This window comes from Pelobates fuscus, chromosome 1 (genome assembly GCF_036172605.1).
Source record: "Pelobates fuscus isolate aPelFus1 chromosome 1, aPelFus1.pri, whole genome shotgun sequence".
In the NCBI taxonomy this organism is placed as follows: Eukaryota; Metazoa; Chordata; class Amphibia; order Anura; family Pelobatidae; genus Pelobates; species Pelobates fuscus.
The window spans coordinates 307207737-307235029 of record NC_086317.1 but is presented as its reverse complement, the minus strand read 5'-3'; the positions used below and the strand labels follow the sequence as shown (position 1 = coordinate 307235029).

The 27293-nt window shown below is 44.1% G+C and overlaps 1 protein-coding gene across 1 annotated transcript; it reads left to right on the top strand.

The window, feature by feature from the left end:
- The first annotated feature begins 581 nt into the window (after positions 1 to 581).
- On the top strand, positions 582 to 26291 carry CNOT11 (CCR4-NOT transcription complex subunit 11). Its single transcript, XM_063458378.1, has 7 exons — positions 582 to 1020; positions 11951 to 12115; positions 12302 to 12454; positions 13093 to 13295; positions 13689 to 13891; positions 24935 to 25031; positions 25164 to 26291. Exons 1-7 carry the CDS (start codon positions 705 to 707, stop codon positions 25359 to 25361), a joined length of 1335 nt encoding a protein of 444 aa, XP_063314448.1. The 5' UTR covers positions 582 to 704; the 3' UTR covers positions 25362 to 26291.
- Positions 26292 to 27293: the final 1002 nt, after the last annotated feature.

Genomic DNA, 27293 nt, shown 5'->3' with positions numbered 1-27293 from the left:
CTTCTGCTGGGCACGGGCATCACTGATTTCTTGCAATTTTTTTTATTTAATGTATAGTACATGAAAAATGCTAATACAACTTTTTTTTCGTAGTAAACTCACTCTTGTCTTATTTTGTGAATTATTGATAAAATGATCAGGAAAAAAGAGGCAAAAAAATAATAAATAAAACAGGGAAATCAGTAAAAAAAAATTTTACAAAAAGATTGATTATTTTGCAGAAAATGAGGAAGAAAACACCAACATATAAAGTGTGGAGTAAAGGTTTTATACATAAGAAAATTACATATCACACAAAACCCACTTAGGCCTTCTGGCCAATGCTATGGGGTAACCCCTCCCACCAATAACAGATTAGCTGTAAATAAAGCAGACATTTTCCCACTGAACTACAACTCCCGGAATCCTCTGCGAGCCGTGAGGCAGGCGGAGCATACTGAAAGTCCAAGGCCGTCCAATAAGCAACTGACGAATATAGACGTCATCTCCTACAGGAAACACGCTAATTATAATTTTTTTTTATTTTTTTGTTTACTTTCGAAATATAAAAAAAAAACTTTATTGAGACGCTGCAAAAAAGAAGAAAACAAAAAAAAAAGATAAACAGCAGCGGGTTTGAGTGAGCGCTGCTCTATGTGAATGAGAAGCGGGAGCGCGCGCGCTGCTTGTCACGGTAACGGCCCAGGTCCCGGCCCCGGTGCACGATGAGCCTGTGCGGGAAGGAGCTCGCCAACCTGCTGGGCATCATGACCGAGGAGGCCTGCGGGAACACCTTCGAGGGCCTGTCCACGGCTTTCCACCACTACTTCTCCAAGGCCGACCACTTCCGGGTGGGCTCGGTGCTGGTCATGCTCCTCCAGCAGCCCGACCTCCTGCCCAGCTCCCCGCAGCGGCTCACCGCGCTCTACCTGCTCTGGGAGATGTACCGCACCGAGCCCCTGGCTGCCAACCCCTTCGCCGCCATCTTTGCCCATCTGCTGAACCCGCCTGCCGGGGAGGAGGCCGAGAGGCTGTTGTCAGGTGAGGCTGGGGCCCAGGGGGAGACCAGGTTGGCTGGCATACCTACCTAGCTAGCTGGGACAGGACAGCCTGCTCATGTTCTGTTTACATTACCAGCTGGGGGGAGAAACAACTTTAAATATCTTTTGAAACTTATTTGTAATAAAGAATTTTCAGGTGAGGTCATCAATCCTAAATTACTTGGTGCCCTATCAGATGCTTTAAAATAGGGGTACTGAGTGCACATGGGACGTGCACCAGATTCTCCGCAATCCACCGATCAATGCATGGGACACGCAGCCCAACATCCTCATACTTTGCATGTTGACACAAGTCACATAGATTAAAGGGAATATATAGTGTTTGGAATACAAATCTGTAATCCTAACACTATAGTGCTTTCTGGACCCCCAGACTCCTAAAGGGTTAAAAAAACAAACATTATGTACTCATCCGCTGATGTCCTTTTGGTTCTGCATTGGGGCTTCGCCTCCTCGGATATCAAACCATTGGGGGGGCTAATGCGCATGGGCGGTGAGCTTGTTAGGCCCTACCCATAGGAAAGCGTTGCCTCAATGCTTTCCTAAGAGGATTTTACTGACACTGGATGCCCTCATGCAGAGGGTGAGGGGTAGCGTCAGACTACCAAACGTCCGCCATTAGAGGCAATCTTAGGCCTGCAATGTAATTATTGCATTTTCTAAAAAATTGCAATAAGTTACATTGCAGGGCTAAGTGGGACTGGGACACAGCATCCAGACCACTTCAATGAGATTAAATAGTCTGGGTGACTGCAGTCATAATTATGAAATCTATATATTTTGGATGCCTCTAGTGACTGTTTATCTGACCGCTACTCTTAGGTGTAGAAGCTGAAAAATGTAACTGCATTGTTTTAACTTTTATGACTGCAGGCCAAAATCTTTTCATTAAAAGAAAGCTTTGTAAAAAGTAAAGGTGCACTATATAGGCACTCAGACCACTCCAGCTAATTGAAGTGGTCTGGGTGCAATGTTCCTTTACCCTAAAGACTACCTCCAGTGGCTGTCAGACAGCCACTACAGGAACTTCTGCCTGTTAAGCAACTTTTGCTCGCCTGATGTTGGATGTTCTCATGCTCTGCCTTAAAAGAATCAATTCGGATAATTAGACTTTTGTCAAACGCATGGATGAAATGATGAGGGACTTCAGAGCAAGGGGCTATCCCCAGGACCTATTATGGAATGCGAGGGATAGAGAAAAGCAAATTAGCTAATATAGCTTAAAAAGCAACATGAGCTAAAAAAGTGGGATAGCACATATAAATACAGAGTACAGAATAGAGGATGCAACCTGTATAACAGGACGTGATCTTGAACAAATCTAAAGGATAATAAACAATATATAGTGAAGTATGTTTAAAAGGAATTATAACATCCAGGAGGTAGAGAACTAGCAAAAGGTATTGATGGTCTGCGCCTATCTCCCCTTAAGGGTGTCTGTTTGTAGAAACGAAAATTCTCTCCAAATATGAGATCCTCAAAAGGATAAAAATTGAAATATACATAGAATAGTACTGTTAACAATTTATAAATTTATTACACTGATTGCACTTACATTCAGGATGCAATCAGCAAGCATATCTCCACTGACAAGTGGACCAAGATGACAAAATGGGTCTATGCAAAAGATGGAACAATAGCTGATCACACCAAGTGCTAAGAAAATAAAAAAAAAATACAATTATAAAATAAAATGAAAATAAAAGTCCTTCCAAATACTCAATCCAACGCGTTTTGTCAATGCTGACTTCTTCAGGGATATGAGTACAGTCCAAAATCGTTCCTTTAAATATCCTTGAATGCAGGTATTTCTCATCAATCAAATTTTCCCACGGTGTTAGGTATTTCCGGGGTCTGACGTCAGTCGTCTTTCATTGGACGAATCCAAACAAACGTCATGTGTCATACGGCCGTCTTTTTAACTTCCGCGTTCCAAGGTGGAACGCACACCGGAACCTCCACTACAGCGCCCCACAGTGGAACGCATATCGAAAATAAAAAGTTCGAGGTGGCAGTGGGTGAAAAAAAAAAACCCACTGTCATCTTGAACATATATGCCCATGTATATAATCACATAGATGCAAATTACAAGAAAAGAGAATATATATGCGGATTCATAAGAGACCCAAACCTTAAAGAAATATACACTTACATAAAAAATAAAAAAAGAATATATACGTATATCAAAAACAATACATATGTATGTATGTATGTATATATATATATATGTGTATATACCACAAAACCTATAAAAAAGGGAAAAAGAAGAAAAAAAAAAGGGGGAAAAAGAAGAAAAATGAAAAAATATATTCAAAAATTGAGTGTCCTGTAAATCCGCCCATATGTACATATCAGCCACAAAATAGAAATTACACATAACACAAAAGATATAATATTATACAGAGGATACAAGACTTTCTCGATATTCTACAAAAAAGAGAAAACCAGATTAGTATAAAGTATATATAAATATACATATATTGCTCAAAAAATAATCCAATGAACCCACCAAGTGAGAGTAGGAAAAAAGATGTACTCAAATATACCCCAAAACCATCTATATAGATAGTAAAGAGAGTGTCAAAGCAGTCCTGTTAAATCAATATCTTTGTTTAAACCAGTCTTTAAGGTTGTTCTACTTTATTGGTTCTAATATTATTGAAATGTTCTCGGAATCTAATGTGTAATGTCCTAGTAGATCTGCCTATATACTGTGCTCCACATCCACATTGCAATAAATAGATTCCATATGTGGATGTGCAATGTATACATTTCTTAATAGTGTACGTCTTATTAGTATAAGTACCTGTGAAAGTAATAGTCTTTTTCTTTTGGTAAGTGCATGTAGAACAGGTACCACATTTATGAAATCCTGGAGTTTTATGGGAAAGTAAATAATTATTATTAGAATTTGTAATCTGTATAGGTAAAAGGCTAGGTGCTAATTGATTTTTAAGATTATCAGCTTTTCTATAGATAACTGTTGGTTTTTCAGGTATAACATTACCTAGAATTTCATCCTTTTTTAAGATGGCCCAATATTTTTTTGGCATGTGTATTATATTTAGTGATAAATGCAAATTCTACATGAGTATTATCTCTTTTATTTGTCAGTCTATCCCCAGGACCTATTATGGAATGCGAGGGATAGAGTAACATATTTAGCAACTCAGAAGCTGACGGTCGTTAGAAAAAATAAATTAAAAAAAACAAATGGAATGTATAGGTGTGGTAGATGCGTCATTTGCAACAATGTCATCAGAAACCACTCTTTCACATTTGTTGGGGCTACAACATTGAATTACATTCCTATATGAATTTCCAATCAGACTGTGGTCTATTTGATTAAATACCCTTGTGGCAAGGAGTATGTGGGACAAACCACTAGACTTTTGACACACGCTTTAGTGATCACAAACGTGCTATTAGAAACAAACGTACTACTTTATCTGTGACAAGACATTTCAATGAGATGGGTCACCGGGAGTCATAGTTACAATTCCAGGGAATTTAACATATTAAAAATCCGCCCAGGGGTAGTGATAGATTAATATTCCTTAAATGAAGAGAGATGTACAAATTTGAATACTTTATCTTTATTCATGCCACTCGGATATAAAGACTTTACTTGTTTTGTTCTTATTTTTAATTGTTTTCGCTACAATTCTCTAGTATTGTGGGAAAAGCGGATGGACAAGGAGGGTTGGGGACTGAGTTATAACCTCTGAAAAGCGGTCGGGTTTTTAAGCAGTCTACTTAGAACATATGGAAGGGACTCTTAATGCATTCAATATTTTTGCCATACTTTCATTACTTATTTCTGATCTTTTTGTCCTCCAATCTATGGGTCCTGGGGTGACTTGTTGCCACCTCTGGCCCCAGTGATCTAGTGACATTACTTTATTTTCTATTTTACTTTTTGTCCTCCAATCTATGGGCTCTGTGAGATTTAGATTCCCTACAGACCCGGTAGATCTGTTAACATACGTTTTCTATTCATGCATATATATTTTTACATTTATGTGTATATACACTGCTCAAAAAAATAAAGGGAACACTTAAACAACACAATGTAACTCCAAGTCAGTTTCACTTCTGTGAAATCAAACTGTCCACTTAGGAAGCAACACTGAGTGACAATCAATTTCACATGCTGTTGTGCAAATGGGATAGACAACAGGTGGAAATTATAGGCACTTAACAAGACACCCCCAATAAAGGAGTGGTTCTGCAGGTGGTGACCACTTCTCAATTCCTATGCTTCCTGGCTGATGTTTTGGTCACTTTTGGTCACACTAGTGGTAGCATGAGACGGGAGTCTACAACCCACACAAGTGACTCAGGTAGTGCAGCTCATCCAAGATGGCACATCAATGCGAGCTGTGGCAAGAAGGTTTGCTGTGTCTGTCAGCGTAGTGTCCAGAGCATGGAGGTGCTACCAGGAGACAGGCCAGTACATCAGGAGACCCAGCAGCAGGACCGCTACCTCCGCCTTTGTGCAAGGAGGAACAGGAGGAGCACTGCTAGAGCCCTGCAAAATGACCTCCAGCAGGCCACAAATGTGCATGTGTTTGTTCAAACGGTCAGAAACAGACTCCATGAGGGTGGTATGAGGGCCCGACGTCCACAGGTGCGGGTTGTGCTTGCAGCCCAACACCGTGCTGGACGTTTGGCATTTGCCAGAGAACACCGAAATTGGCAAATTCGCCACTGGCGCCCTGTGCTCTTCACAGATGAAAGCTGGTTCACACTGAGTACATGTGACAGAGTCTGGAGACGCTGTGGAGAACGTTCTTCTGCCTGCAACATCCTCCAGCATGACCAGTTTGGCAGTGGGTAAGTAATGGTGTGGGGTGGCATTTCTTTGGGGGGCCACACAGCCCTCCATGTGCTCGCCAGAGGTAGCCTGACTGCCATTAGGTACCGAGATTAGATCATCAGACCCCTTCCCTTGTGAGACCATATGCTGGTGCGGTTGGCCCTGGGTTCCTCCTAATGCAAGACAATGCTAGACCTCATGTGGCTGGAGTGTGTCAGCAGTTCCTGCAAGACAAAGGCATTGATGCTATGGACTGGCCCGCCCGTTCCCCAGGCCTGAATACGATTGAGCACATCTGGGACATCATGTCTCGCTCCATTCACCAACGTCACGTTGCTCCACAGACTGTCCAGGAGTTGGCAGATGCTTTAGTCCAGGTCTGGGAGGAGATCCCAAAGGAGACCATCCGCCACCTCATCAGGAGCATGCACAGGCGTTGTAGGGAGATCATACAGGCACGTGAAGGCCACACACACTACTGAGCCTCATTTTGACTTGTTTTAAGGACATTACATCAAAGTTGGATCAGCCTGTAGTGTGTTTTTCCACTTTAATTTTGAGTGTGACTCCAAATCCAGACCTCCATGGGTTGAAAAATTTGATTTCCATTTTTTAATTTTTGTGTGATTTTTGTTGTCAGCACACTCAACTATGTAAAGAACATCGTATTTCAGAAGAATATTTAATTAATTCAGATCTAGGATATTATTTTTGTGTTCCCTTTGGTTTTTTTTTGAGCAGTATATTATATTATATTATATTATATTATATTATATACACATACACATACACACACTGAACAAAATTATAAACTCAACACTTTAGTTTTTGCCCCCATATTTCATGAGCTGAACTCAAAGCTCTGAGCCTTTATCTATGTACACAGATTGCCTATTTCACTCAAATATTGTACACAGATCTGTCTAAATCTGTGTTAGTGAGAACTTCTCATTTGCTGAGATAATCCATCCAACTCACAGGTGTGGCATAGCAAGATGCTGATTAGACAGCATACTTATTGCACAGGTGTGCCTTAGGCTGGCCACAATAAAATGCCACTCTAAAATGTGCAGTTTTACTGTATTGGGAAAGTCTGACGGGGTCCGAAAACCAGTCAGTATCTGCTGTGACCACCACTTGCCTCACGCAGTGCAACACATCTCCTTCGCGTAGAGTTGATCAGGTTGTTGTTGTTTGTGACCTGTGGAATGTTGTTCCACTCCTCTTCAATGGCTGTGTGAGTTGCTGGATATTGGCAGGACCTGGAACATGCTGTCGTATACGCTGATCCAGAGCATCCCAAATCTGCTAAATGGGTGACATGTCCGGTGAGTATACTGGCCATGCAAGAACTGGGATGTTTTCAGCTTCCAGGAACTGTGTACAGATTCTTGCAACATTGGGGCCGTGCATTATCATGCTGCAACATGAGGTGATGGTCGTGGATAAATAGCAAAACAATGGGCCTCAGGATCTCATCACGGTATCTTTGTGCATTCAAAATGCCATCAATAAAATGCAGCTGTGTTCGTTGTCCATAACATACGCCTACCCATACCATAACCCCACCGCCACTCGATTCACAACGTTGACATCAGCAAACCTTTCACCCACACAACGTCATACACGCTATCTGCCATCTGCCCTTTACAGTGAAAAAATGGATTCATCCGTGAAGAGAACACCTCTCCAAAGTGCCAGAATCCATTGAATGTGAGCATTTGCCCACTCAAGTCGGTTAAGACGACGAACTGCAGTCAGGTCGAGACCCGACGAGGACGACTAGCATGCAGATGAGCTTCCATGAGACAGTTTCTGACAGTTTGTGCAGAAATTCTTTGGTTGTGCAAACCAATTGTTGCAGCAGCTGTCCGGGAGGCTGGTCTCAGATGATTTTGGAGGTGAAGATGCTGGATGTGGAGGTTCTGTGCTGGTGTGGTTACACATGGTCTGCGGTTGTGAGGCCAGTTGGATGTACTGCCAAATTCTCTGAAATGCCTTTGGAGATGACTTATGGTAGAAAAATGAACATTCAATTCACGGGCAACAGCTCTGGTGGACATTCCTGCAGTCAACATGCCAACTGCACGCTCCCTCAAAACTTGTGACATTGTGCTGTGTGATAAAACTGCACATTTTAGAGTGGCCTTTAATTGTGGCCAGCCTAAGGCACACCTTTGCAATAATCATGCTGTCTAATCAGCATCTTGATATGCCACACCTGTGAGGTGGATGGATTATCTCGGCAAAGGAGAAGTGCTCACGAACACAGATTTAGACAGATTTGTGAACAGTTTTTGAGTGAAATAGGCCTTTTGTGTACATAGAAAAAGTTTTAGATCTTTGAGTTCAGGGGCAAAATCAAGTGTTAACATTACAGCCCAGGAAAACCTCCACTAGCCACTCCTCAGATCTAAACATTTCTCATATAGTTGCATTGATTCAATGCTGATTGGCCAAGGCTGCGTCCTTGACAGTCTCAGCCAATCCTGTGGGAAAGCATTGGAATTGGATTAGAGAATCACTTCTGATGATATCAGCCAAGAAAGCATATCAGGGGCAGAGCCTGCAGCCGCAGACTTGAACAAAAATAAAATATTGGTATATTTAGGGGTACAGGGGGCTCGATAAGGGATTTAACGCTATAAGATCAAGAATACATGTTTGTGTTCCTAACCCAGTAGTGTTCCTTCAATATGTGATTAAAGGATCACTATAGGGTCAGGAACACAAACATGTATTCCTGACCCTATAGTGTTAAAACCACCATCTAGCCCCCCTGGGTCCTTCATGCCTCCATAAATATAGAAAAATCTTACTGTATTCAAGCCTGAAGCTGCTGTCTCTGCCACTCTCTGCCTTTAGAAAAACAAGCAGTCTGCTGACATCATCAGGAGTGGTGGCCTGATCCAATTACATTGCTTCCCCATAGGATTGGCTGAGACTGACAAAGAGGCAGATCAGGGGCAGAGCCAACACAATTCAAACACATCCCTGGCCAATCAGCATCTCCTCATAGAGATGAATTGAATCAATGAATCTCTGAGGAAAGTTCAGTGTCTGCATGCAGAGGGAGGAGATACTGAATGTTTGAATGCATTTTAGGCAGCCATGACCCAGGAAGGATCTCTAACAGCCATCTAAGGAGTGACCAGTGTCCAGAACACAGAATATGAATGGGATTGAGCCCAAACACCCTCCTCTGCTTTACCGCACAACGGATTTTATTCCACAATCACTTATGGGTATTTTATAGGGTATTTAGATAGGAGCAACTACCAGTGATCTTAGAGCCCCACCCCCTTAGAGCTTTGTGGTCTCTAGCTCTGGGTCAGTATATCTGATGATACACATATTAGTGGGTTTAGATTGTGAGCACTTTATTCCTTATTTATGTGGTTATATGTTTGGTACATACTTTTTGCATGTTTTTTCTTGCATGTTTGCACTTTGTCTTTATTGCCTTTTTCTATTTCATCATATAGTAAAATATTTTTATGTGCAATACTTATTGGTGTGCTTTGGGTTTATCTGTGATTTTATGGACCTGGAGGGGTATGTTCTCATTAAGCACACAGCACTTTAATAACTGCCTGCTTCACCAAAAATTAACCCACACTAGTTGAGCGCTTGCTATTCTATATTTGACTCTGTAACTTTCCAAAACCCCATTAAACCTTTACATGGGGAGGGGGTACTGTTCACTGAAAACAAATATGTGTGCTTTATTGCAGTAAAAATAGTGTTATGACATTCACAGTTAAAATACCATGCAGGGGGAAAAAAGTGTGAGTGTATTTTAATATGAAAGAGGTGAATTATGGTTGAACAGACAGCGCAAATTTAGTTTTGATCGTAAATTGTACAATTGTCTCCGTCCTGAAAGGGTTAAAGTTCCATTAACAGAGTAGGAGAACTTCTAAAATAGTTCTACTAAAGTAAACACCGTATGCTGTAAGCTGTGATTAAATTTTTTTATTTTTTTTCCCCATGGAGTCTGTGTGATCCACAGCCAACGGAAGGTGTAACTAGGCTGCATAAATGGGAAAAAAGTCATTTTAACTCCTAAATGACAGAGAATTTGGTAGTTAGGCTTCAGGGGAATGATCTATACAGCAAAATAACTTCATTTAGTGAAAGTTGTTTCTTTATTTAGTGTCCTCAATAGCTCAAGGAATGCACTAAAGGGTAATGCGACAGAAACCACAATAGGGCACAGAATACAGGCTAGGGAGGCTTAAATTCCCTTTAAAGTAAGTTGGGATTGGTCCACATCATGCTTGCGCCCACAAAACTTGTGTGGTGTCAATGGGAGCCAGAAACTACTTGGGGCTCCTATTGCCCCTTTAATAGCATGCCCCCACCTTGATCAGTGCTCTTAAATACATTAAGTTTAATAAACTGTCCAGTCCTCCAAAGCCAGCCAATGAGAAGTCTTAGAGAGGGGAGGCAGCGAGGAATTCAGGTGAAGATCATCAATTGCAAAACTAACCTATACGCTTGCTCTCAATCTAATTAGCAACATATGTAATGTATGCAAGTGATCCTGCGTGCCTGGACTACATTTATTGTTTTACCATTGGAGTAGGGTTAGCCAGTAGTGATGTGCATGGGGAAATTTTCGGTTCGGTTCGGCATTACGAAATTCAGGACTTTGGCACTTAGGCATTTTGGAACTTCTCCTGCAGCCGCTTAGTAGATAACTCCATAATTCCCATGGTATTAGGGAGTTATCTACCAAAAGGCTGATAACCCCCTCCCGAGCCCCCACCCATGACGCGTGAGTGGGGTTTTTAAACCAAAGGGGGACCTATTGTCCTCCACCCCAGCCCCCACCCCCAAGCGGCAGGTGGGGGCCCTAAAGAAGAATAGAGGGGGGGGGGGACATATTGTCCTTCCCCTGGCCCCAACCACTGAGAGGCGGGTGGGGGCCCTAAGTTAGAATAAGGGGGGAACTATTGTCCTCCACCCCTGGCCCCCACCCCTAAATAAAAATGTAACCCTCCCTCCCAAAAAAATGAATTAACCCCTACCTACTCCCCTCCCCCTAAAAATAATGAGGGGGGACCAATAACTTGGTACCTGTAGAAAAACAAACAGGTAAGTCTCTACATTTACCGGTCACAGCACTCTGGTTAGTTTGAAATCCAGCCAATCAGAGTGCTGTAATTTTACACAGCGTGGGAAAGTTCTTGGAATTTTCCCACGCTGTGTAATTTGATTCCTAACTCTCTGGTTACTTTCAATAAACCAATCAGAGTGTTGTTATGAGTCAAATAACACAGTGTGGGAAAATCCCAAAGAACTTTCCCACGCTGTGTAAAATGACAGAGCACTCTGGCTGGAAATTATTTTTTGAGAGAGAGCAGCAGGCTGCTCACTGTTTAATAGACATGCCCCTACTCGCAGTATAGCGTGTAGGGGCATAATTTACTAATACTAAGTAATCGCTATTTAGTATTAGTAAATATGACTGAAAGACCAATTTAGGTATTTCTGCCTTTTAGTAGATAGCTCCCTAATACCTTGGGAATTAGGGAGTTATCTACTTATTAATTCCTGTCATTTCATTGACTGGCTAACTTACATTTTAAATGAATGTGTATTACTTGATTGTTGTAAGTGTTGCAAATGCTTACATCTGAATCCTGGCTATGTTTGTATACTTTTTATTTAAACTTGTATACAGTGTAACAGTCTTCATTCTTCCACTGGGTAGGTATATTAGTACTTCGGCAATACTGTAATTCGGAACTTCGGCAATTCAGCTATTCGGAAGTATCCGAATGTCCAAAATTCGTCCGAAACAAATTGCACATGTCTATTAACCAGCTCCAGGTCTGGATGCACAAGAACCCGATAAGAGTATGGATACCTCCTTTTGTTGGTTCTTGTAAATATGGGCACATGCATTGAATGAATACCATGATATATAGAATAGTAGTATGGTTTCTTTTGTACATGTTTATTTTTATTTTTTTTATTTGCTTACTTTTTGTAAATGTTGTTAAATTATATTTTTGACTGTATTTCTTCAATTTAGAAAACTTAATTGCTGCAATTTTTATTTTTTTTTATTTTTTTTTTACAGGGTTTCTGCCTCCTATCACACCCCCAGAAAAGTTCTTTCTCTCCCAGCTAATGCTGGCTCCACCAAGGGAACTATTTAAAAAAACACCGAGGCAGATTGCTGTGATGGATGTTTCAAACCTGGGCCAACCAGTGGATATTAGTGGCCTTCAATTGGCTCTTGCAGGTAAAAAAAAAAAAAATAGTATACCTTTTTTCCACATATTCCCTTATGTGACTTCCATCTTTTAGTTTGAAAAGGTCATCAATATTGGTTTATATACTTCTGAAGGTTTTATAGATGTTTATATGTATGTCACACAAAATTTGTTTAAATATTGACTGTTAAATTGCATTGACATTCTCTTTCCAGAACGTCAGTCTGAGCTCCCAACTCAGAGTAAAGCCAGCTTCCCCAGCATCTTAAGTGATCCAGACCCAGACTCCTCCAATTCAGGATTTGACAGTTCTGTAGCATCACAAATCACAGAAACATTGGTCAGTGGACCAAAACCTCCCATTGAAAGTAAGTTGTATACCTGCTTAGCAATAAAATGTAGTTTTGTGTTCACTGTTCATATGGTGTAGTGATTACATCCTGTATTCATGTGTATGGGAGAGATGCCATGCATTTCTGCTGGTTATAAAAAAGATTCAGGCTGCAGTCCACCACTCTTCTCCTTACTCTTGATTTATTGTGAAGACAATGGGTGAAGATAATGGGTTAAAAAAAATTGGATTGATTAGCTGTTCTCGAAAAACTCTCCTAACTCTGGTTTAATAGAAACTTGGCTATTTTAGCACTGTCAGGTAAAGATACATTCTTCATAAAATACTACTATTGATTGTATTGGAATTTTACTGTCCAATCAGACCTCCCAGTGCAGCTCAATGAGAAGTCTTTGCAAGGCAGGCTGCTTTGAGGAATTGCCGCCTCTTGAATTTAGTTCCGCTGAGCAAAACAGCCAGGAAGAGAAGTAACAGGTGCAGTTGTCTGACAGTCACAGGTTATAAATGCAAAGATGCACTTTGTTTTCAGTAACATTTGAATTGTCTGAACAGAAGTCTGGTTATGTGACCTCTACTTGAATGTGTAAAAATATAATTTTTTACTTTTAAATACGTGTAAAATAAATCCACTTTACTTGCTTTCCCTATTTTTAGGTCATTTCCGGCCAGAGTTTATTCGTCCCCCTCCACCACTTCACATCTGTGAGGATGAACTGGCATGGTTAAACCCAATAGAGCCAGATCATGCAATCAAATGGGACAGATCAATGTGTGTGAAGAACAGTACTGGAGTGGAGATAAAGCGCATCATGGCAAAGGCATTTAAAAGCCCCTTGTCCTCTCCGCAACAGACACAGGTAAGAAACATTTGTGTAGTATCTCTGATAGAAGTGGTCCTTATGATAGATTAGTGACCATGTGCAACATCATTTGAAAATATGAGATGGGCATACTGAAAGACCAATTTGATTCATAGTTTTCTTATCTCCGAACCCTCCCTTCTATTTGCTAATTGAATCCCACAATAGGTAATGTAATCCCCAGGAGATTAGTGTATTTATTTATTGCCAATTAAGTGGTGAGGGGGCTGCAGCTCCTCCCAGTCTCTCTGTAGAATTTGCACATTTGGACATTTTTCAGGATGTGCATCTAAATTGCACTCAAATTGTAATTTGAATCTTATTTGGGTATTACAGGATTTTGCAATTTGGAGCCACACATTCTAACTTGTTTCTTTACACTCCTTACAGCTTCTTGGAGAACTAGAAAAAGATCCTAAACTGGTCTATCACATTGGCCTCACCCCTGCCAAGCTTCCAGATCTGGTGGAGAACAACCCTCTGGTGGCAATAGAAATGCTGTTAAAGTTAATGCAGTCAAGTCAAATCACAGAGTACTTTTCAGTGTTGGTTAACATGGACATGTCATTGCATTCCATGGAAGTTGTAAACCGGTAAGTGTTATCTCCATTTAGTTTTTTTGTGTGTGAATTTGAGGAAACCATTGTTCAAATGTTTTTTTTTTTTTTTTTTTTTTTTATATGTACCTCTTCTGTTGGCATACAAAATTAAGCTTAAATGAGCACTCTGTACACCATAACAACTTGGTCTCAATGAAGGTGTTATGTTCCCTGAATGTTTTGGATACAATGTTACCTAAAGTAAGGTTCAGGGGATTAAGGGAAAGGGGTTGAACTTGTGTCGGGGCTCCCATACTCCAACTGAGTACTTCTGCCAGGTCAGCTTCCTAGCAGCTATCAGGGACCCAGGAACACTTCAGGCCCAGTCACGAAAGCTTGACTGGAGTCGCTGAGGACTTCTTCCACCCTGGACCAGGCTACAGCTTTCTCCTTCCAGGCAGGTATCATCCCCTCTGCCTTTGCCTTTACGAATGCACTAGATATTTTTTTAACTTGTCCTGGGAATTGGGGAGTAAAGCAAAGCAGCCAGTCAACTGGTCCCAAACCCTGTATCCTGATTGGTTTAATCAGGGATACCTGGAACAAAGTTCCCAATGGAACTACTCTTTATTATCTTTTAAAATGTGATGAAAAGCATTTAAAATACAAATCAGAGCGAACATGCAATTCTAATTAATGCATATATATAACACAAATAAATAAACCCAATAAAAAGCAACAATACATACATTTAACTACTTATTTAGTTGCCCTAATTTGCATACCAGAATTATGTACATTTTCACATTTCTATTCAGTCAGCAGGAGGCGCTGCAGAGTTATCAAACGAACACTCATTGTTTGTATATCAATTGCTCACATCACAAGCCCCTTTCAGGGGCTCTTGGGAGCAGGCCCAAAGTCTGTGGACTAGAGGCTGGCCTTTAAGCCTCTCCAGAAGGCTATGTCATGGGTGATTCTGTAACACAATTGTTTACCAATGTCCTCACCATAACACTGGCACCCAGTCTGATTCTTCTTCTATGAAGCCAGGCACTGAGGCAGAAAAAGAGGGGGTAAGCTGATGAGTGCCGTTTGAACTGTTATACATATTAAAGGAACACTATAGCATTGGTAATTCAGATTTCTATTTCTTCCGCTAGAGTGTTCCTATCCATGGACCTAATGTGCATGTGTGACAAATGCAAACTTCCTGTTTGGAAAGAACTGAATCAAAGCTTTCCTATGAGGCTTCTGTGACTTGAGTTATACTCTGGAACGGGAAATGGCCTTACCCCAAACTGTTGCCACAAAGAGAGAAATAAATGTAAATAGCGGCCCTGGGGCTAAAATAACAATGAGTCTATAGCAGAGAATGTTAACAGATTAGCTCTTGGCAAGGGCCCCACTCATTGTAATTGAAATTATTTGGTGCCGGGACAAGTAGATTATCATGATGGACAAGTAAATTGGGCTGCCGCTTTAAACCCATGGACAAGTTAAAAAAAAATCATAATCCATAACCTTGTGGAGTCTGAAAAGGCTGAACGCAATAATTAGTAGGGGTGTCCACATACTTGCAACAAACATTCTTGCAACTGATGTGGGACCTTAACTATATTACAACTACACAGATTTTAGCTAAAAAAGATTATACAAATAAGAATAGCTGCAACAGATTTGTACTTGATACCAAATGTATCTAAAATTATATAAAAAATAGAGGGAAGGAGCGGAGAGAGGGATTGTGCAATAAAACCAATCTTTATTCCAAATAAGACAGACCAATAACCATAAACAGCTTTCTGTAAGTGATATAATACAGCACAGAAAATAGACTAGTTAGCCAGACTGGGTGCAGCTTTGCTATGTTGAGCAAATTAAGTGGTAAAACGTATGTTGTCAGGAATTGGTGAAGCACCATCCTCGTACACGTTTTCCATAACGAAAGACCGATCAGTACCTCCGTGTTAGTATATTCTTTTGATATCTCTAGTTCCAACTCTGTTTAGAGAAGGACAAGGGCCTCTGTTAAATATAGCCGTTGACATAGGTGCTGGTGCATCGCCATATATGAACTAAGGGTTTTATCGGAGCCAGCTCAGTTTATATGCAGCTTTTGGAAAATGTCCTTTATATCCATATACCAGTTTTACAACATTGAGTACCTGCACATATACATTGTATGGCAATAGTATTGGATAATTGCCTTTATACAACTTTACCACTCCATTTGAACACTTCAAATATACATCAATATTTTTTTTGTGTGTGTGTGTGTGTCTTGCAAACACCTAATACTTGGCATATTAGATATGACTGGTACATCATCAGTGTTCAGCTGTGGCAAATAAAAGTGCAAAAATGAAGTTTTTACAGTACTTTGTTAGGCTTGGAATTCTAATACATGCTGTATGTTTCAAACCAAGATCATAATTTTATAGCATTATAACCATCTAATATGCAGCACTTTATAATATATAACTGGGACATGATCAGTGCATTACCGTTTGTTGCAAATATAGGTGTAAATAATCATAGATCTAGAATAACTGACCGGCCAGGAATCTATATGGGCAATCAGGCCCATTGGTTTAAAATAATCTCCAAGATTGTACCAGAGGTTACAGAATCCGTACTCTATATGTGAATACTTGCACCTTAATGGTGTATTTATTGTAAATCCAGGACTTGTGCTGCTCAGAATATGGAGCGAAAATCTTATTTTCCAAAATTCATAGTTTTGTCTATTTTTTATTTTTATTATCAATAATTGAAAAAACTATGTACATGAAAAAAATCCAAATCCTATAACAAATGATATATATTCGGCAATACCCCAAGTGTGCTGCTAACTCCCACACAGAAACTGTTTAAGTGCAGTAGAAAAAAAGGGGAAGCGCTTAATTTAACAGTAATTTCTCATATAAAGTGTCACACGTGCAGAAAATGCTATTTTAATTTTATGCAGTGTTGACACTTTATATGAGCAACTACTGTTGAATTAAGCGCTCCCCCTTTCACTACTATTTTTATTAATCGCTGATCTTATGTTTGCTTTTTATTGGTGATAGCGTCCCCTCTAATTTTTTTTTTTAACTTGGATACAATCTTTCCCTACTGAATATCTTCTCTGAGGTCTGCAGGAATATATGTATTATGTTAACGAAGCTTGAATTGTATACACATTATAAATGTATAGATCCATATTTGGATCCTGTTTTAAATGAACAGTAGAATATTAGGAATACAAAACTCTCTATTCCTAAGGTTATTGTTCCTCCCCTTCCCCCCTTCTGTTAAAAGGGTTAAAACATTTTTTATTTCTTTTTATTTTTTATATCCTCAAACCTCAGAATTGGGGTGTGGGGGTAACCTAATGCGTGGCTAGCGCCACGTGCACATTAGACATACCCCATAGGGAAACATTGATTCAACGTTTTCCTATGGAGGATTTGAAGATACTGGACGTCCTCATGCAAAGCATCTAGTGTTGTTTCACGGAGTTAAACTTTGTGAAATTGGAGAAAGCCTCTCTAGTGGCTGTCTGGTAAACCGCAAGTAGAGGCAGTATTAACCCTGCGATGTAAACATTGCAGTTTCTTTAAAACTGCAATGTTTTACATTGCATGGCGAAGGGGATTGGAGCACTGCACCCAGACCACTTCAATGAGATGAAGTGATCTGGGTGCCTATACTGTCTCTTTAACTACTCAAAAGGAATATGCATGACTTTGCATTGTACAAAAAAAGTGGTCAGCCTTATGTGGAATAGTGAATTTGTTTAAAAAATAAATAAATAATAAAAAAAATACACCAATAAAAATGATCCTTACCCTTGAAATATTTCGGTATGGCATAAGAAAAAAAAAAAGAAAAAACAAAGTGTATAGTGCAGATGGTATTTACACGAATGGTGTTTATAAGGTGATATTATATATTATAAAGTGATATTAAAAACCACTCACATTTGCAAGAGCCTAAAGAAGTGACTCGGTAGATTGTGCCTTTGTGCTTTTTGGGCAGCACCACAACTTCATTTAATGGCCAGGAATCTATATAGGCAATCAAAGGCTTAAACAAAGCCTTCAGATTCCTGGTTCTGAGGTTAAAAGATATTGTACCTGGGAATCAGTGGTGACGACACACCAATAGTATAGACTGTATAAAAAGCACACAGTTGATAAAATGATATTAATCCACTCACGTTAAACAGGCCAGGAATCCAAATAGGCAATCAAAGGCTTAAACAAAGCCTTCAGATTCCTGGTTCTGAGGTTAAAATATATTGTACCTGGGAATCAATGGTGACAACAGTGGAGCTTAGAACAAGTTAATAAACATCCAATTGATAAAACAATTGATAAATGTGTCTTGTCCATGACAAGTCACATTTCACTTCTTCTAGCTTCCTCAGTTGCTAGATTTAAAAAAACAACTAGATAACAATGTTACCAACAGATGGCAGAAAGGTACTACTCTGACTAGTAAATGAGAAATACCAAGACATTGATACAGCCACATTTTATTGTAACCTTTTAATACAAGCTACATTTAAGAAATAAACATAGAAAATAGGAACACAGAAAAAATAACCAGAACGGTAAAGCACGCTGTAGGCCAATAGGATGAAATAAGGGCACAAACTGGTGCTGCAGTTGTGAACAGTATTATTATTTTTTATTGCCTGTTAGAGGGCTGGACAAAAAGTTCTTAAGGCAATTAAAGGATCACTATAGGCACCCAGACCACTTTAGCTCAATGAAGTGGTCTGGGTGCCAGGTCCCCCTACCCTGCAGCTCAAAACATAGCAGTTTAACTGCTATGTTTACACTGCAATGTTAAGCCAGCCTCTAGTGGCTGTCTCCCTGACAGACAATAGAGGCGTTTCCGTGATTTACACAGAGTAAATAGTACTAATTTGACGCTGGATGTCCTCACGGAGTAAAGCTTTCCTAAGGGCGGGTTTTAATGCGTGCGCCTCTAGCTGCGCATTCGTCTCCACTCGGGAGCTGACATCGATGGAGAGGTCACCAGTGCCTGAGGGAGCCCGGCGCTGGATTAAGTTAAAGGACCACTCTAGTGCCAGGAAAACACTCATTTTCCTGGCACTAGAGTGCCCTGAGGGTGCCCCCACCCTCAGGGACCCCCTCCCGCCTGGCTCTGGAAAGGGGAAAGGGGTTAAATCTTACCTTTTTCCAGCGCTGGGCGGAGAGCTCTCCTCCTGCTCTCCTCCTCCGATCCGCCTTTTCTCCTCCCCGTCGGCTGAATGCGCACGCGCGGCAAGAGCTGCGCGCGCATTCTGCCGGTCACATAGGAAAGCATTCATAATGCTTTCCTATGGACGCTGGCGTGCTCTCACTGTGAAAATCACAGTGAGAAGCACGCAAGCGCCTCTAGCGGCTGTCAATGAGACAGCCACTAGAGGACATAGGGGGAAGGCTTAACCCATTCATAAACATAGCAGTTTCTCTGAAACTGCTATGTTTATGAAAAAATGGGTTAACCCTAGAAGGACCTGGCACCCAGACCACCTCATTAAGCTGAAGTGGTCTGGGTGCCTAGAGTGGTCCTTTAAGCAGATAAATGGTTAATTAACCCTTTATTCGCCGCGGAACTGGGCCCTAGTCACCTAAATCAGTGATGGCGAACCTTTTTGAGCCCTAGTGCCCAAACCGCAATACATGCCAATTTTTTTTTCCTTAAAGTGCCAACACGGCAATTAAACCTGAATATTGAGGTTTAAGTTTAGAAAGAACAACTCGTACTGTTGTCCGAACTAATTAACAACTTTTGTTTTAAAAGAACACAACAACAGAGAGTTCAATGATACAAATTTTAAATAATGATATACCGTATATACTCGAGTATAAGCCGACCCGAATATAAGCCGAGGCCCCTAATTTTACCCCAAAAAACTGGGAAAACGTATTGACTCGCGTATAAGACTAGGGTGGGAAATGCAGCAGCTACTGGTAAATTTCTAAATAAAATTAGATCCTAAAAAAAGGGGTGCTGTGTGTGTGGGGGGGTAGGGGTGCTGTGTGTGGGGGGGTAGGGGTGCTGTGGGGGGGGGGGTAGGGGTGCTGTGTGTGGGGGGGGGGGTAGGGGTGCTGTGTGTGGGGGGGGGGTAGGGGTGCTGTGTGTGGGGGGGGGGGTAGGGGTGCTGTGTGTGTGGGGGGGGGTAGGGGTGCTGTGTGTGGGGGGGGGGGGGTAGGGGTGCTGTGTGTGGGGGGGGGGGGTAGGGGTGCTGTGTGTGTGGGGGGGGGTAGGGGTGCTGTGTGGGGGGGGGGTAGGGGTGCTGTGTGTGGGGGGGGGGTAGGGGTGCTGTGTGTGTGGGGGGGGTAGGGGTGCTGTGTGTGTGGGGGGGGGTAGGGGTGCTGTGTGTGTGTGGGGGGGTAGGGGTGCTGTGTGTGTGTGTGGGGGGGGGTAGGGGTGCTGTGTGTGGGGGGGGGTAGGGGTGCTGTGTGTGTGTGGGGGGGTAGGGGTGCTGTGTGTGTGTGTGGGGGGATAGGGGTGCTGTGTGTGTGTGGGGGGGTAGGGGTGCTGTGTGTGTGTGGGGGGGTAGGGGTGCTGTGTGTGTGTGGGGGGGTAGGGGTGCTGTGTGTGTGGGGGGGTAGGGGTGCTGTGTATGTGTGTGGGGGGGGGGTAGGGGTGCTGTGTGTGTGTGGGGGGGGGTAGGGGTGCTGTGTGTGTGGGGGGGGGGTGTAGGGGTGCTGTGTGTGTGGGGGGGGTAGGGGTGCTGTGTGTGTGGGGGGGTAGGGGTGCTGTGTGTGTGGGGGGGGTAGGGGTGCTGTGTGTGTGGGGGGGTAGGGGTGCTGTGTGTGTGGGGGGGTAGGGGTGCTGTGTGTGGGGGGTAGGGGTGCTGTGTGTGTGGGGGGGGGGTAGGGGTGCTGTGTGTGTGGGGGGGGGTAGGGGTGCTGTGTGTGGGGGGGGTAGGGGTGCTGTGTGTGTGGGGGGGTAGGGGTGCTGTGTGTGTGGGGGGGGGTAGGGGTGCTGTGTGTGGGGGGGGTAGGGGTGCTGTGTGTGGGGGGGGTAGGGGTGCTGTGTGGGGGGGGGTAGGGGTGCTGTGTGGGGGGGGGGGTAGGGGTGCTGTGTGGGGGGGGGGGGTAGGGGTGCTGTGTGTGTGTGGGGAGGGGTAGGGGTGCTGTGTGTGGGGGGGGGGGGGTAGGAGGTGTGTGTGGGGGGGGGGTAGGGGTGCTGTGTGTGGGGGGGGGTAGGGGTGCTGTGTGTGGGGGGGGGTAGGGGTGCTGTGTGTGGGGGGGGGTAGGGGTGCTGTGTGTGGGGGGGGTAGGGGTGCTGTGTGGGGGGGGGGTAGGGGTGCTGTGTGGGGGGGGGGGGTAGGGGTGCTGTGTGGGGGGGGGTAGGGGTGCTGTGTGGGGGGGGGGTAGGGGTGCTGTGTGGGGGGGGGGTAGGGGTGCTGTGTGTGTGGGGGGGGGTAGGGGTGCTGTGTGTGGGGGGGGGTAGGGGTGCTGTGTGTGTGGGGGGGTAGGGGTGCTGTGTGTGTGTGTGTGGGGGGTAGGGGTGCTGTGTGTGTGTGTGTGGGGGTAGGGGTGCTGTGTGTGTGTGTGGGGGGGTAGGGGTGCTGGCTGTGTGTGGGGGGGTAGGGGTGCTGTGTGTGTGTGGGGGGTAGGGGTGCTGTGTGTGTGTGGGGGGGTAGGGGTGCTGTGTGTGTGTGTGGGGGGTAGGGGTGCTGTGTGTGTGTGGGGGGTAGGGGTGCTGTGTGTGTGTGGGGGGGTAGGGGTGCTGTGTGTGTGTGTGGGGGGGTAGGGGTGCTGTGTGTGTGGGGGGGGTAGGGGTGCTGTGTGTGTGTGTGTGGGGGGGGTAGGGGTGCTGTGTGGGGGGGGGGGTAGGGGTGCTGTGTGTGGGGGGGGGGGGTAGGGGTGCTGTGTGTGTGGGGGGTAGGGGTGCTGTGTGTGTGTGTGGGGGGGGGGGTAGGGGTGCTGTGTGTGTGGGGGGGGTAGGGGTGCTGTGTGTGGGGGGGGGGGTAGGGGTGCTGTGTGTGGGGGGGGTAGGGGTGCTGTGTGTGTGGGGGGGGTAGGGGTGCTGTGTGTGTGGGGGGGGTAGGGGTGCTGTGTGTGTGGGGGGGGGTAGGGGTGCTGTGTGTGTGGGGGGGGTAGGGGTGCTGTGTGTGTGGGGGGGGTAGGGGTGCTGTGTGTGTGGGGGGGTAGGGGTGCTGTGTGTGTGGGGGGGTAGGGGTGCTGTGTGTGTGGGGGGGGTAGGGGTGCTGTGTGTGTGGGGGGGGTAGGGGTGCTGTGGGGGGGGGGTAGGGGTGCTGTGTGTGTGGGGGGGTAGGGGTGCTGTGTGTGTGTGGGGGGGGTAGGGGTGCTGTGTGTGTGTGTGGGGGGGGGGGGGGGTAGGGGTGCTGTGTGTGTGTGTGGGGGGGGGTAGGAGTGCTGTGTGTGGGGGGGGTAGGGGTGCTGTGTGTGGGGGGGGTAGGGGTGCTGTGTGTGGGGGGGGGTAGGGGTGCTGTGTGTGGGGGGGGGTAGGGGTGCTGTGTGTGGGGGGGGTAGGGGTGCTGTGTGTGGGGGGGGGTAGGGGTGCTGTGTGTGGGGGGGGGTAGGGGTGCTGTGTGTGGGGGGGGTAGGGGTGCTGTGTGGGGGGGGTAGGGGTGCTGTGTGTGGGGGGGTAGGGGTGCTGTGTGTGGAGGGGGGTAGGGGTGCTGTGTGTGGAGGGGGTAGGGGTGCTGTGTGTGGAGGGGGTAGGGGTGCTGTGTGTGGGGGGGGTAGGGGTGCTGTGTGTGGGGGGGAGGGGTACTGCTGGGGGATAGGGGTGCTGTGTGTGGGGGGGGTAGGGGTGCTGTGTGTGGGGGGGGTAGGGGTGCTGTGTGTGGGGGGAGGGGTACTGCTGGGGGGTAGGGGTGCTGTGTGTGGGGGGGAGGGGTGCTGTGTGTGGGAGGGGAGGGGTACTGCTGGGGCGTAGGGGTTGCTGTGTGTGGGAGGGGGTAGGGCTACTGCTGGGGGGTAGGGGTGCTGTTTGTGTGGGAGGGGGTAGGGGTGCTGTGTGTGTGTGTGGGAGGGGGTAGGGGTGCTGTGTGTGTGGGGGGGGAGGGGTACTGCTGGGGGATAGGGGTGCTGTGTGTGGGGGGGGGGTAGGGGTGCTGTGTGTGGGGGGGGGTAGGGGTGCTGTGTGTGTGGGGGGGTAGGGGTGCTGTGTGTGGGGGGGGGTAGGGGTGCTGTGTGTGGGGGGGGTAGGGGTGCTGTGTGTGGGGGTAGGGGTGCTGTGTGTGGGGGGGGTAGGGGTGCTGTGTGTGGGGGTAGGGGTGCTGTGTGTGGGGGGGAGGGGTGCTGTGTGTGGGAGGGGAGGGGTACTGCTGGGGGGTAGGGGTGCTGTTTGTGTGGGAGGGGGTAGGGGTGCTGTGTGTGTGTGTGGGAGGGGGTAGGGGTGCTGTGTGTGTGTGGGGGGAGGGGTACTGCTGGGGGATAGGGGTGCTGTGTGTGGGGGGAGGGGTGCTGTGTGTGGGAGGGGAGGGGTACTGCTGGGGCGTAGGGGTTGCTGTGTGTGGGAGGGGGTAGGGCTACTGCTGGGGGGTAGGGGTGCTGTTTGTGTGGGAGGGGGTAGGGGTGCTGTTTGTGTGGGAGGGGGTAGGGGTGCTGTTTGTGTGGGAGGGGGTAGGGGTGCTGTTTGTGTGGGAGGGGGTAGGGGTGCTGTGTGTGTGTGGGGTAGGGGTACTGCTGGGGGGTAGGGGTGCTGTGTGTGTGGGAGGGGAGGGGTACTGCTGGGGCGTAGGGGTTGCTGTGTGTGGGAGGGGGTAGGGCTACTGCTGGGGGGGTAGGGGTGCTGTTTGTGTGGGAGGGGGTAGGGGTGCTGTGTGTGTGTGTGTGTGGGAGGGGGTAGGGGTGCTGTGTGTGTGTGTGTGTGTGTGTGGGAGGGGGTAGGGGTGCTGTGTGTGGGGGGTAGGGGTGCTGTGTGTGGGGGGTAGGGGTACTGCTGGGGGGTAGGGGTGCTGTGTGTGGGAGGGGGTAGGGGTGCTGTGTGGGGGGGGGGTAGGGGTGCTGTGTGTGTGGGGGGGAGGGGTACTATTGGGGGGGAGGGGTACTGCTGGGGAGTAGGGGTGCTGTGTGTGGGAGGGGGTAGGGGTACTGCTGGGGTGTAGGGGTGCTGTGTGTGGGAGGGGGTAGGGGTACTGCTGGGGAGTAGGAGTGCTGTGTGTGGAAGGGGGAGGGGTACTGCTGGGGTGTGCCTACTCTGCAGTGATGGCAAACCTATGGCCGCGTGCCCACAGAGAGGGCCTGGCGTGCCACAGGTTCGCCATCACTGACCTAAATGGTGACTAGGGCTCTATAGCGTTAGGAATACATATTTGTATTCCTAACGCTATAGTGTTCCTTTAAAGTTTTTTCATTTAGTCTACTGTAGTGTGTGAGCAAGAGATCCCCATGAACAGTTATTTTTGGTTTTCGATTTGAAATTCACTTTGAATTTCCAATAATTCTCACTTTATTGACCACTTGTGACAAATTCACTTAAAACATGTTTTAGCCTTTTAACTTGGGCTTATTTATATATATATATAGAGCCCGAACCTCTAGGATAATTATCGGATGGTTCTCCAACTAACTAAAATTATTCAAACAGAATGTCACATTGCATATAATACCAAACAAAATGTATTCATTCATACTAAAGTGAAACACACAATTACACCTAGTGAAAAAATAAATATATGGATATACTCTTCTGACATTTTATTTTTTTATTTTTTTTATTTCAGTATCTCATAAGGTAATATGAGATACTGATATCTGCTTTAAAATTGCAATCATAAATCGTAAATAACTAAAGGCATATCACAATCTCTCTCATGCACTTACAAACACATATCAGAACTGCTCACTCCCTCCCGATTGTACCACATGATGTACAGCGTCCACTAATCAATCTGTAGATCCACAACTACACCAAAAAAATCCAAAATGAAACTAGTGCTTTGCATAGACTACTTCAGGGACAGCTAAGCTTTCACATGGCAGTGTTACTTTGGCATCCTGAGCAGTTTGAGAATTGCACTTACAGACCTAAATTCCAAGTTATACATATAATTTCAGCAATCTACTTAAATATCTGAACACCCTCTAAACCATTTTATTCCCCCAGGCTTACTACTGCTGTGGATCTTCCTCCTGAATTCATTCATCTTTATATCTCCAATTGCATATCTACATGTGAGCAGATTAAAGACAAGTACATGCAGGTATGCATTATAGGACAATGTCCTTGTGTCTCCTCCCCCCCCCTCCCGTTTTTTTATTTCTTATGAAAGCTGTTTTAGTGATCATGCCTCACAATAAGGCAAATGATACTTACTATTTTCGTGTTTTTATAGAATCGTTTGGTAAGATTGGTGTGCGTCTTCCTGCAGTCTCTGATTAGAAACAAAATCATCAATGTTCAGGATTTGTTCATAGAGGTCCAGGCTTTCTGCATAGAATTCAGCAGGATACGCGAAGCTGCTGGCTTGTTCAGACTGTTGAAGACGTTGGATACAGGAGAAAATCCAGCAGAGGCAAAACCTGCAAAATAGGACTTGCACCGACCTTTCATTTGTCAGTCGAACTGTTTAGATTGTTGATATCTTGTACATTATATGCTTTCCATGTTGTGTGTTTTTCTTTTTGTTTTATTTTTTTAAATTCATATACTGCTAGTAAACATTGCTAGCCCATAATACTTCATAACATTGTAAAAAACATTTTCATCAAACTAGACATGTGTCTGTTGGCTATTTAGCAAGCATATCTACCGTAAAAAGAATGGCTTTATTTTGTGTAAAATATTTAATACCAACATCAGAGGATGTGGTTTTCTGTACAGACCGATGCATGTTGACTTGCATAAATCAAATTATGTACAAGTACTTTATCCTTTTTAATTGTTACCAGAAAATTTTGTAAGGTGAGTTTCAGTGAGGTGAAGGCTTTAAGATACAACCAGAACACACATTTTAAATTAAAATGTTCGTTACTATTTGCAGTTATTTTCCTGCTCTTGAGTGGTTTTTCACTTTTGACCTAAAGCAACACTTCTAGATATAAATATACAACAATTTCAAATCCATTGTTATATTAACAATGATGGTAGTGTAAACAAAAAGCTTTAATTATGTCTATTTCCTATATAGTTAGTCACAGCACATAAAGGCTCAGATACCATATTCTGATTGATTGCGTACATTTTTAGACCATTGCCATAATTTGTCAACCATTTGTGATACTCAATACAGTAGGTCTGTGTTTTTATAGATACAGATCATACATTTTTTTTGCTTGTATATAATGCTTTTAAGCAATTTATTTCTTGTAGTATATCAAAATGTACTTCAGATGTAAGATGTTTGAAAGTGTAAGTATACTTACAAGTATTCAGCCTTGTGTGGTGCTATGTAAAGTTTCACCTATAGTTGGTTTCTTAAACATGTTTGTTTTGAAGCTGTATAATAAATAAGGGAAACAAACATTTTTGTGGTTTTCTGTGTCTTCTAGAACTTTTTTAAAAATATTTTTTAGTATGTCTCCCAATTGCACTTTTAGGAGAAACCATGTGTGATTTACAAATTGTACACTAGTGGAAATGCAGCATGTGTTTATTGTGAAGCAGAAAATGTGTGTGCTTTACAAACCATAACTTATAAATTATGTATTAGTGAGGCAGGAGAGTAACAGCTTTAATGTGTGGAATTACCCAAACTAAATGACGCCCATAGCATCAAAAATGGGTCTCACCATTGACTGGCTTATACGTTTAAGCATGTGCCAAGCTTTGTATTGGAATATAAGTAGAAATGCAGTTCAAAATATATATGATCTAAGATTTTTTTTTTTTTTGCTGGAATAAAAAAGAAAAATGCGCGCACACACACAAACAAAACACTAAGCTTATAGTGCATGACAGTCCTTTTTCACAAACGTGAAAAAAGTTGTTTTAGTTGGTCATACATTATAGGGACCATGATGGATTTTTCAGGGGTTCGATTTATGCATCGAAAATAATTTTTAGAAAACCATTAAACTGTTTGACTTGCTTTGTCCGGTTAAAAAAAATGTCTCATGTTTTGCATACAATGTCCAAAGCGCTTAATCAATTTTAACCATTAGTGAAGGAGAAATTAATGAAGGTTACAGTAAGTCAATAACAGAATAATAGAGGACTTTATAAAGAAAGTTTGAATAGAAAAATACTTATTTTAAGTTCAAAAATAAGTGTTTATATACTTGTATAAATGTGAGTCTTAAAGGGACTCTATAGTCAACATATAAAAGCAAGAAAGACAGGTCCCCCAGCCTTCCTTCTTGCTTTTATATGAACTTACATTTAATAAAAAAGAAATTCGAGGTGTTTTTATATTGAAAACTTACCTCCGTTCCAGCGCCGAGCTCCCAGCCATGCCGCGCCCCCTTTTTCGTCAAAATGACAAAATCGCGGGGCCCAATAGGACGCTTCTCTGAGAGAAGCGTCA